This window comes from Pyxicephalus adspersus, chromosome 8 (assembly GCF_032062135.1).
Source record: "Pyxicephalus adspersus chromosome 8, UCB_Pads_2.0, whole genome shotgun sequence".
Lineage (NCBI taxonomy): Eukaryota > Metazoa > Chordata > Amphibia > Anura > Pyxicephalidae > Pyxicephalus > Pyxicephalus adspersus.
The window spans coordinates 24,414,175-24,427,299 of NC_092865.1; the positions used below are offsets into that span (position 1 = coordinate 24,414,175).

A 13,125-nucleotide genomic window follows, 5' to 3' on the forward strand; every position below is an offset into this window, starting at 1 on the left:
TAAATGTATATATAATATACATGTAAAATAATATATAAATATAAAATATATAATATACAATATATACCAATATAATATATATAATATATAAAAAAAAAAAACAATTTTAACTACTTTAGTTTCCAAATAAGAAAAGCTACATCAAGCATACTATTAATGTACAGTACATAAATTCACACACACGTCCTCCTTTTCTGCTCTGGCAGCAACTGAAAACCATTTCCCATTTTACCATTCCATTTTCCTGTATACTAACCCACTTTTTGAGAAATCTCTTAATAAAAGCAACAAGCCAAATATACATCTATCACATTTTACATAAATACATCTGGTCATGGAAGGACAGTAGCCATGTTGTACCTGATAGTTTTGCAGCAGAATTAGGCTGAGATAAAACTCGCTGAATGCCAGTTTCAGGTCCCTAATGTTTCGGTGTTGGACCCGCTCCTCATGTGAAAGGGTAAATACAGCTTTTCTACGTTGCCTTAGGGTTGGCAAACGGCTGCTTTCCCTTTGTGCATCCAGGGAGGACTGAAGCTCATTCTGTAGGGTGGCTGAACGTCTCTGAGCTTCTGCTAACTTTTCTGCAATGAAAAAGACAACAATTCGTTAAGATATTCATTGACCATTAATGTCTTGTTGCCCAGATTAGTCCCTGAACCAATGCCCTATAACAAAGTTTAAAAATAGCTGGGGGCCAACATTTTTCAATATGTGAATTGAATAAAATCAAAGTGGCATTTACCACTAAATTACCTGAATAAAATGTGTTGATTTTGGCAAGCTCTTTCTCACATGTCTGGAAGAATTTTTCTTCAAACTTGGCATAATATCGTTTTACAGTGTCCTCGTCTGTAACTACAAGACAAAATGGTAAAGACTATAAGAAAGCATGTCCCTGAATGAGAAAAAAAGATCATGTGTATTAAAGAAGAACTCTACTTTAGTATACTTTTCAAAACCCACTTCTAAAACAGAACCCATTTATTGTATAAGTCTTGCCACTCATATTTCTACTTTATCTGATGGAAATATTCCAGGATGGCATTAAAGCCGTAACACATTCCTTCTTAGCCGTTATACAAATGAATAGGTAATATGAGTAAAGTATGAGCATTAGAATATCAGAAAATGTCATCGCTTTATTTATAGTTCTTGTGACAGTGACAAAAGAGAATGAACAGAGAGATTATAAACTTCATCCAGTCCTAAAAAAATACTACAAAAAAAAAAAAAAAAAATGGGTTTATTTTTAATTTATTCCAAAGTGGCTACCATATCATTTTTCAGATTTGGTTTCCTGAAAATGACAACAGGAGGGCATGTCTGAAATGAGCTGCAAGCCCACCCCAAGGTCTCCTATGGACAAAGTAACCACACAGGAAAACAATTGGAGGACGACAGGTTTATCAACCTATTACTGGAAATCTTTAAACATCCTTCAAAGCAGGATCTCCTAAATGTAATGTAATTAAAGTGGCAGGTTTAAAACAAGATTAGAAATTACATCAATGTGTTACTTATATAAGTTTTTTTTTGTGACTGGTTTTAAATCTATTTTTGGTAGCTCGAGCTACAAAACTGAAAAAGATTTGTTACCCAAATCTGTATAAGAAAGTAGTCTGTTCTATAGAATAGTGAGTAGGCGACACTATGGTCTGAATTGTAAAAAAAACAAAAAAAAAACAAAAAACAAAAAAAACAAAAATAGGGTGCTGCTTTGTCGTTCTCCCCTTTCCCTCTCCATAGAGCAGAACGGCACTGTATGTACAACACTCGTCCATGCATCTTTCAGTTGTCATTGGAAAGGATAGTGAAAGATCCTTTCTAATGAGAATTATTACACGTGTGTGCCCAAGTCATATTACACAGACAATAAATGCATATACTTAAAGATGGGCTTGCCATCAGCTTCCTGTTCAATTTTAATGGGACCAACTCACCTATTCATTATAAAACCTAATATGTGTATACCAGTACCATGAGTGTTTACGCTTACATTATCAGAATAAAAAAAAACAGAAAGCTATAACGTACATTTTTCTATTTATACTTTAAATTTCTAATAAAAAAAGTATGTGAAAAAAAAAAAAAACTCCATGCACAAATGTAATTCAGAGCTCAGCACACAACCGTTGTCTGGCACATTGCATGTGAGAGTCTCACTTTCTTAATGTGCCAGTGATTACAACTATCCATGTCTGTGGGCCTTGCTGAAGGAAATCGGTCTGCCGTCATTTAGGGACAATTTCTCATCTACGTTCCAACTCTCTCTTGCCTTGCAGCTATGAAAGCATGCATACATTTCTAACTCAACATCTAAATATATAGGACAGTTATTACATTTGTAACTGCTTTCTATCAACGGAGCTTTCTATCAACAATTGCAAAGAAAGACTCCAAGCAGGAGAAGGCACTCATGTATGCCACAAACATCCCAAGGACATACAAGGTGCAGAGAACATGGGTGGCCTTGAATATACATATACCATGACAACAGCATGTAGGCAAGGACACCTATAGAATAAAATACTGCTTCCAAGCAAGGATATAGATGGAATGTGTTCACATAGAAACAGAACACATTCACTCAATGGACTACCTATGAATATATACAATAAGCACCAGTCTGCACACTGCCTAATAACAGAAGAAAAAACAAACTCTACATGAAAATGCACTGAAATTCATAAATAAAATTAAAATAAATGTGTATATGAAGAGGCTGTAAGTGTGCAAATTTAATGCAAAGCACGAATGACATGTGATGACCCCTAATTATTAAAGCAGAACTAAAGCTCCACTTTGAGGAATCCACAATCAGGCAGGTCATTGGTACAGAAAGGGGCAGGCAATTTATCCTCTGCAATAATCCATCCAGGTATCTGGCAAAAGACTGAACTGTGCATATACAGAGTTAGCTTTTCTTGGCAAGATACCCCACAATCCTGGCTTGCCCTACAAGTGCCAGGAATGAATTTCCGCACACCTTCTTTGCCAATCAGGCCAGCTGAAGATTGTCCACAGAAGAGTAAAAAGAAGATGGCAGCGCCCTGCAATGGAACAAGGAGTGCATTGACTGCACTTTTTTGTCATTTACTTGTACATAGGACTAAAAGGCAAGTGGAACTTTACAGGTTGCTGAAAGTGATGCACAGAAAAAGCAGTGACAAATGCTCCATATAATGCATTTAAACATCTAACTCTTCAATCATTATTACATTTTTGGATTTTTAGACAATTTTTAGACAATTTCACCAGCTCAGTACAATGATCCGAAATGTTGGCGTCAGGTTGCATTGATCTACTATTTCATTTGAGACTATCAGCTGGTTCAAACTCCCTAAAATCTGCCATGTGTATGACTGGCATATGTTTTCAAGGGAAACTGCAGGAAACACTTAGCTGTGCAATACAGACCAACCAATTCATAGCTTTTCAATATTCCCCATATTCTACTGCAGCCAAAAATCAGGAACGTCTTGCCTTGTATAGGAGAAGAAATATAGCTTCTTGTTATATAACTCCATGCAGTACAAACCCCCCTCTAATGACAGAGCTGGTATACGGAGACTACTGTAGGTTCAGATATACTGACAGGCAGAAACATGTTTGGCTGAAGCCATTAAGAAGAGGTTTATGACCACAGCAGGAATCTGACTAGCAGGCTAGTTGTAGTTAGACAATGAATGCCAGGATCAAAATTAAAACCACGTAGTAAATATGACATGGACCAGAGCAAGTCTGAAGGTTAGGTTTCATTGGAGTGTAAGTAACATTCACACAGTTGCTTTCAGCTTTGTCCTGTTTTTTAAGCGTTATTCTACATAAATGAACACACATAGGAACACTGGAAGCGTATCACAATATGAAGAACTGCTCAGCAGTGCTGAATTGGTAATCCTCAGCCTCCACGTGCTGCCAGCACTGCGCACACACCATCTCACCAGCCAATCTTTTATTGCTTTTTTAATTTCCGGATGAGCTTATGGCTGGTCATGATAATAAATATACTGAAATAACTAGTGTACACACAGGAAGACGATCTGATAATTGGTCAGCCAACCCCTGTAGTTCTTACAGCTCTCAGTACAGAAAGTGTGACCTCCATTACAGCTCACACTGGGGGTTCCGTGTATTGATGGTCTGTTACAGAAAGAATACAGAATGCTACTTGAGTGGAAAACATGTGATGGTCTATAGGACATTCTGTAACTGTTACCACCTATACAGAATATGCAGCAAATCGAATCAGAGAGATAAGAAAAATTGCAACTTACATTTATTAAAAAAAAGAAAAAAAGAAAAAAAGAAAAAAAAAGTAAAAAAGAACCAATGGACGTTCCTTAAAATAGTGTTTAAACAGTGCAAAACAAACTGGGATAGAAGCACCATACACAACGATGATCCATTCACTTGTATTGCCTTAAATGAAATGCTTATAAAGCTGCCACTTAAACGGAGATCCCATTAAAACACAATAATATTTAAAGTGCACTGGAATCAGTCAGCTCATCCTGATTTTTTTTATCACAAGGAGCTATATGTGCAATGCAGAATAAGGGAAGAAAGGGGACAGATAACAAACCAACACTTGAAGTAAAAAAACAATCACATAATACTAATTCAACTTAAGCTTCCAAACTCAAATTTTAAAACACTCAAACCTATACAACTCTTGGCTTCCCCTTAAAGTCCTCTTCCCCTTGAGTTTCTCCACCAGGGTTCCTCCAGAGGTTGCCGGGGTTCCTTAAACAATGACCAATTTGTGCTTTTCAGGCCAGTTTAGGTAAAATCAATAATCTTTTTGCTCATCTGTAAGACTGACATTCTTCCCATGGGCCAGAAATCCAAGTGGCATTCTTCATACTAAAATAATCATAGCAGGGGTTCCCCAAGACCTTAAAATTTTTTCAAGGGTTCCCCCAGGGTAAAAAGGTGGAGAAAGGCTCCCCCAAAGATTACTAGGGAGTTCCTTGAACAAAGAGCAATCTGTACCTTTCAGAACAGTTTAACTGACATCAATGATATTTTTGACTATCTGCAAGGATGAAATTCTTCCAAATTGCCAAGAAAGTAAAATACATTCTTCCCAAAGACCACAACACTAATGTCCAGTGAGCAGTGGATAAAGTAATTTTGGCAGGGGCTCATTAGGACTTGACAGGGGCTCATCAAGACTTGAAAGTAAATTCAAGGGTTCCCCCATGTAAAAGGGCAAAGAAAAGCTGCTCTAGAGAAAATAGTCTGCCAAGTACAAAAGCTTTTTCTAACTTTGGGTTAAATAAACCCCTCCCCCACAGGTTTCTGGTGGGCAGTGCTCTCGAGCCCCTTTTCCTCGTGTGCAAAACCCGGCACTTTTCAGTAACGACCTGGCTGTGTTCGATTGGTTACTGATGAGTTGGGTCACAATACAGGGGCTGCCACCACCCCCCTACAATTTCTTCCCAATCGGCTTAAAAACACTCAAATTTCTGGGTTGAGTACCGAGTTACAACCAAACGAGAGATGTGATAAAAGTGGACATATTTTCACATTTTTAACATTATGTGTGCTTTCTAAGGGTCATTTCAAATGATCAGTCATTTTGCTGATGATGTTGTGCTTGTAATAGATCAGCCCTACTCCGTTTTTAAAATGTAATATTTAATATAATGTATTATAACATATTGCAAGAATTTTAAGTTCTTTAGCGCTTTATGTAGGTAGAAGATTGGCGCCTCCAAAGCTTTGCTGCTCTGCAAATATAAAGTTGTTGGACATTTTTAAAATTCATTGCCTAAAAGGCAGAAACTGTGACCAAGGTTAGTAACTGTAGAGACATTTCAGGCTTCTACATGAACTGTCCAAGATAACCGATCTCGATTCAATGTTAGATGTCAGATGTTCGATCTCAAAGGTGCAGCACAATGGGGGGGAAAAAACTGCCTGGAAGAAACTGCTGATTGGATTACGTCTACAGACATGGTGGGCTTTTACTACATTACCCTATCAGACAGGTAATGGAAAGACGGAAGCACTTCCTGAGTGCTGGTAAGTCCTGGCCGTATGCTTGTCAAATGAAATTTAATACTAACATTTGTAAAAAGGATATTAGATCTTTGGATACACTAAGGAATTGAAAACTGGAGAAACATGAGAGCATGTCAATATAATTAAACATCCACAATTAAATTGGTTACCTGAACACTGATTGTACAAGACTGGGCAGTAATAGGTGGGTAACATGTAATTGTTTGTATTACGATGAATAAAGTTTCCATCACACAGCAGACTGTCTACAATATTGCAAAGAAATGTAATTTGTTGTAGGTGAGCATTAGACAGACTTTTCTAACTTAAATCATTTGATAATCAAACCCTGATATAAACTACAATTTCTCTGCATAGTATGAATTAGTAATCAACAAATTGTCCCAGGGACCATTTTAACAAAGACCGAAAATGAGACATAGGTTATCTCTATTATAGTAAAACTTAGTTCCCCTTAAAAAGAAGATTTCCTTGAATTTCTTGTGCATCTTTAGGATCAGGAAGTAAAAGGGAAATCTCCCTAGCAGGGTGCAGATGGCACTAAAAAAACATAATAGGGGTTTAACCCTTCCCTGCACTATACCTAACTAAACAAAACTGGATGAACATATGCTTTAGGTACTTTGTGAACCTTGGCTGAACCAATACCTGACACAGATAACAGGTTCTCCAATATGGTTCCTGGCAAGTTGTCAAGTTTACTCACACTGATAACTTTACTGAAAGTGTCCCTAGCTACAGCTAGAGCTAAGAATATGCTGGTGAGGAGGCAGCACAACACACTGTAGATGCCTTATAGGTCATACTGTAGATTATAGTATCACAATAATAAATCACAACCAATACATAACCAATATATAACACACAGCACTCCTCAAAACACCTTAGGAATCACATTCTATGCATTTAAAACCTAGAAGAATGAAAATAAATAAGAGCCTTGAGAAGACCTGTAATAGTAACCCTACAGTTAAAAGCTGAAGGACCCATGTGGCACTGCTGCTTAAATTACTTAGAAAGTGTAGGCAGCATATAGTGGGAGATCCTGAATATTCAATAATCCAAACCCACACAGGACAGGCTGATCATAAATAAAAAATCCAATAAATATAAAATGAAGCCCACCATTCCACACACATGTGCCTGTTCCAACAAAATCAGAATGATCTTGGCAAACCAAAGTCAGGGCCTGTGATGACAAGCTTGTATTTGTCAGACAAGTTTTGCATTCTCATCCTATGCATGGCACTTAAATAAGCTGCTAAAGTGCATTAGGGAAAAAAGCACTTATAGTGCAGAACTTGTCTAGTGTGTTGCATTAATGCACAATTCTCTGCAGCAGACTAGTGGGAAAGCCCTAATTCCAGCCTAAACATAGCTTTTAAAATTTCCATCAGTTTAAAATCTTTAAGTGTAACCTAATAAGGTTGTCTCAGTTTCTAAAGCTGGGGTGTCTACTAAATATGCACATTAGCTTTTCTGTCTTTACCCTGCTTTAAGATCATTGTGAATGAAGGAGAGACATGCTGCCCCTTCCCACCCACCCTGCAGCTGACACTTGTGAGTATTTTGTGGGATATCTTTCCCCCCATAAGGTTACACCCTCAGGTTATGGAAGATGGTTTTGGATTCAATATCTGCCTACTTTTTAGGTACCTTACAAATCATGAATATTAAGAACCTTTACTCATCAATATGCACTGTGCTGTACTGCAATGCACATATTTTTCTGAGTTAGGGCAGTATGCAATGAACTTATAATATATGGCCCATCGACTTGGATTTTATATTACCTGAAAGTAGTGGCAAAAGAAAAATTCCTCGTTGGGGATTAGAGCTTCGTACAATAATGGAAAACACTTTTTGTAATAATTTCCAGTGACAATAAAGGAAGCAAGTGCACTACAACACAGTGTTCAGTTCTATAGACCGAAGGGGAGGCAAGCAAGAGGCAGCCTGCTGTATTCTACCCCATAGGAAACGATAGAAGTTATCCTCAGTCGGTCCTTTAGCGATCTACTATAAGGTATTTATGAACATTAGGGGACTGCTGTATATGTTAGATTTTTTCCAAAGATGTACAGACTGTGTGTGTAGCTTTACAATCCACAGCAGGGCATAATGTATACAGTAGTATCTGTTTGGAAGTCATAAAGAAATACAGGACACTAGTGTAATATAGATATTCAGGTAAGCAGGTAATTGTATTAGTTGAAATACTTATACCAGAATAGTTTTGGCTCCCAGTTGTGAAGCATGCATTCCTGTGAAAGGGCACAGCCTTGTCAGAAGTTCACTTTACAATACATACAATCATGGAGCCTGCCACTGGGAAATTCTGCTTTTCTGAATGCAAGATCTCTTATGTCATGCTGATGCTTTGGTTCCAATGCTGTCAGTCATGGACCTGTATGTATCAAGCAATAGCAGCCACTGTACTTCCCCAAAGGATTCCTTTTCACCAATAAAGACAAATCAAGGACCTTGCCATATGTCCAAACGACGTGAACAGCAGCATGTAAAGCAATAGATCCAAAACCGGCTCAGAATGATAACCCCCTCATCTCATGCCTAATTTTGCTCTACAGGGGGCAAATAAAAAAACAAAATTTAAAGAACTTTTATTGGTAATTTGTAACAAATATTATCATGCTTCATCAATACATTATTACACTGTGTATTATATCTGTCTGAAGTACAACGTCATAACCAGTGGACAGAAAAATACACAACTTAATATTTAATACAGCTAATGACTTAAACCATTCACAAACACATAGCACCACTTTGTCTGCCCAGTCTGTCAAGGTTTCAAAAATTAAAATAATTAGCTAGATAGAGACTGCTATCACTTCCAAGTAATCATTTCTAGAAGCCATGGCTTTACCGACGTTACTCCTATTACTTCAATAAGTGGATAATACAGATAAAACCCTAATTATAAGTATCTGATGAAAAATGGAGGTAACTCCTGACTCGTGACTTGAGGCTCAGACATTTCTGGCATGCAGGTAGCTACGGTACAAGCAGTGCCGAGCAACCGGTAGCCTCAGGCCATGTAGGTAATTATCAGCAGAGCAGATGTGGTCTCAGAAATATTGGAAAATGAAAATGTGCTCTTTTTATTAAAGAAACAGACGCTTTTAGTGACTGCCGGGGGACAGCTGACTGAAGATTAGGGTGGGTGATATACCGAGGCAAGGACATCAAGCAATGCAGGCATTTGAAGTGGGGGATCATTAGCACAACAGTGGTCTCATGGGATAACTTTTAGATTATATGTGGAACAGCTCAGCTATTCTCCTATTTATACAGGGATAGCGGGACAGATTGAGCATGTCAAATTGGAAAAGAAAAAAACAGAAAGAGGATAAATGAAAATTCCTGTTCAGATGTTGGTGATGAATGAATCTGGTCAATATGCAGGCTGAAAGTCTATTGATTGTGCACTAGCTACAGTCTGAGTGACTATAAGATTGCAAGCTCCTTTGGGCAGGGTCCTCTCTTCTTCCTGTGCCATTGTTTGTATCAGTCTGTCATTTGCAAACCCTATTTATTGTACAGCGCTGCATAACATGTTGGTGCCCTATAAATACAGTTTAAAAAAAATATACAGGTTGATGTAATGCATGAAACAACTGAGGAGCAATAGCACAATTTACATTTACCCTGGGTGTGATCATGAGCAATTTTGAGTACTAGAGACACTTCAGGCACAATTTATAACATTTCTTAACACTTAAAGTTGTGTCTAAAGTCAAAAGAAGGGATTACTAAACTTCATCTGTGCCTCTCCAGTACATGAGGTATTGTGCCCGCCATTCTCAGGAAGATATCTATAGCCATGGAAAACCGAGGCACAGAATCATTCATCACCATCTAATTTTTGCAATGGTGGGCAATAATCTCATGTCCTCCCTTATGTCTACTTTACAGTGCTATTTTATTTTTTTAATGCCAGGAAAAGAATTTACAATGATTTCTGGTGTTTTAAACCTGAAAAATGCTATAAATATATAAATTGACCCCATTTGCCATTACTTGCAAATTATTCCATGATGCGTTTTTCTAAAAGCTTATTTGTGACACTCAAAAACTACTTTTGTATATACTGTCACATTGAAATGCATGGGGATTTCACATGAAAGCGTATTTTAGGGCATTTGAGCACAGCTAGAAAACACTGCTTGTAAACTAGGTCTAAAACCGCAAATAATTGTTTTATCAAAAAAATAAGCAGTGCAGGCAGCTGGTTATTACAGGCAATCCGTACACAATAAAGCCCTTATGTGTATAGAACAAAAAAAAGCAACCTAACCCACCTATCTCTGGCAGCACACACTGTACATTTCTGAAAAGGGAAGCAATAGATAGCAATTGATGTTGAAAAGTCTGCAGGGTTTTTTCTGCATTCTGCACAAAACACCATACTGATATATATACAAAATGAATAATGTATGTTATGAAGATAATAATAGCCTATGATCATATTTTGAATTTATTTACTATTTCTTTTCCAATGGTATCAAGAAATATATTGTAACTGCAACAAAACAGTGCTTACAATACCCAGGAAAGCTCAGGGTTGGCAGCCGGTACTAATATATTCAAGACTAATTTTTCCCAAAAAATGTGCATCCAACTGGACAACAAAAGCTCCTATAACAAGTTTTTCATTCAAACCTGAATGAAGCAGAATATGAAATGCATGCAAGGCTGTAAAATGCATTTTATATTAGGAACAGGTATATAAGTACTGAGTGACTGCTGGGCAGTTCGAGCAGCACTGTCACAGTGTTATTGGCACTTGTTTTTGCTGCACCGTGTGGTGCACTGTGGAGGCACCCAATCAGAAAGCATTGTGCCGCGATTGCGGTTACCATGTCACCCCAGATACCTCTTGATTTTCACACAAAGAAAACCACCTCCCATTTACATTACATTCTGCGCCATCTCTTGCTTCTAGTCTCAGCGAAACCACCCTCCACCCACAGTGTGACCACTGGCAGCTACCCGCTGTCACCCATGTGTAAGTATAGGGCTGTGCAGACAGGAAGGTGTTGATAGACGGGTACATCGCATGTCAAATGAAAAACTCTGCAGGTTGTCCAATGCATATAAATTAACAAGAAAAAAAAAACTCTACAAGGTCATGAGCAATATACAAATCTGTTTGTGAGCGGATAACTATTTGACATTAGAAGATATGGACATAAATACACATTCTGAACAGATTTAGTAAAAATACCCCATATAAACACAGGGCACCACCTGTTGCCTAGATGCAATTGTCAAAGTATTAAACTTTGAGACCAAAATGTTTTGCATGACAGTGTGCGTATAATCAACCAATATTATGAAAATACTAACAGCATTTAAATTTACACAGTTATGGAATGATTACACCCTTAGAGGTTTGTGCATAATAAAGCCATCACATACAATGGCATCAAACCCAGCAGCCCAATGACCAATATATTCATGCTGCTTTGTCTGTGGGTGAAGCAGACACAGTGCTCACAAATCATACACAAACATAAAACTAGGTAAGTCAATACTGCACAGGTGACCCATTTCCTGACTTCATTATGTTTATGCAATAAACAATATTTGTACACCTTCGGGACGACAAATGATGAACACAGACATGCCTCAGAACATAGTCTAAACTGATGTCAATACCGCAGCTAGAAAAGGGATGGTTGGTTGCAGGTATCTGCTATACCTGAAGCCATGGACCTCTTGTGCCACATTAAAAAAAAAAAAAAAGGAAAGAAGTAATTCTGGTGGAAATGAAGGTTTGTGATCAACAGGTTACAGTCCCAGAGGAGCAGAAGAGAAACGACTGCCTATAGAAGAGGTAAAGAGTTAATGCAGAAAAGCAGTCTCAAGCTGAGAAGAGGTTAATGAAGTTGTGAGAAAAAATTGATAAAGAGCATGTGACCTTCCCCCTCCCTTGAGTGAACAGCAATCAGAGTTCTTATGCACATTATATGCAGCCGGGAGGGAATGGGGGGTGAAAGAGATGGAATCTGTGACCCCACTGACACACTTCAAGCGTGTTTAAAATGGCAGCAAATAGCAGCTTTAGAGAAGATTGTATTTTTTGTTGCATAGAAGAGAGGCATGGGGGGGTAAGGGGAGCGGAGAGAGGGGGAGGGGGTGCTGTGCGTTGGAGTGAGTGGAAGCGATAATGCACAATCGCTAATCCTACAGCAGCACCTGCCAAGCCCATCATGTCTTCTTGTCTTTATAGAAAGCATTATAGTATTCCCACAAGTAGTGATTTCAAGGAGACAAGAAAAGGAGGACACTGGTACCCACTGTCTTCAATACCCTACCAAAGCATTAAATATACATGACAATATATATGTGTGTGTCTAACCTCAAATACAAAAAAGACATAAACCAAGTCATCGGTCAATGCATAGCACCTGAATAATTCGTTATCCCACAATTGTCCCTTTTTGGAGGGATTCTCCATTTGTGCCCCATATTTGCCCTCATCTGTCCCCGATTTTGGTCTGAAGTATAAACCCCTGTATAAAAAAATGTTCTGCTTAACCACAAAAAGCTTTATACTACATAAACTTTTCATGTAATCTCTATTGTAATATCAGAAGTAAAATGACTTGAAAATCATTTGTTTATCAAATCATATTTAAATGTCAATTCTTTTTTTTTTTTGATCAGCACGAATCCCTTTCCCTAAATCCAGCACCAATCTATACAGAAAGCTAAATGATTCACATCAGAGCTGATCATGGCATGATCAAAGGTCTGAGCATTGTTCTCAAATCAAAGGATCTAAGAATATTTCACCAAACAAATGCAACCATTTTCAGTCAATATTTGGTAAATCAAATGCAGGGACTGGATAATTCCAAAACATCTCTGGGGAACAGGGAATCCTATAAAAGGAAATTTGTAATATACAATGAATATAGGACTGCATGAAAACCATATCAATAGTGAATTTCATGTGCAGTAGATTTTCACAAGCACAAGTTCTTAATTCTGAGGGGGTATAAAAAAAGTTTTCATATCTACTAGTTATATTGCATTTAGCATTTGGAATTCTTGTTGCCATTT

The 13,125-nt window shown here is 37.8% G+C and overlaps 1 protein-coding gene across 1 annotated transcript in view; it reads right to left on the bottom strand.

Moving 5' to 3' along the window:
- The window catches only part of XPR1 (xenotropic and polytropic retrovirus receptor 1), a 100,238-nt gene that overhangs the window by 23,461 nt on the left and 63,652 nt on the right, over positions 1–13,125 (bottom strand). Inside the window, exons 3-4 of the mRNA XM_072419804.1 lie at positions 757–858; positions 361–584 (exon numbers count right to left, since the gene is read on the bottom strand). Of these exons, the coding sequence (XP_072275905.1) occupies positions 361–584; positions 757–858 (326 nt within the window). The remainder of the gene's footprint in view (positions 1–360; positions 585–756; positions 859–13,125) is intronic.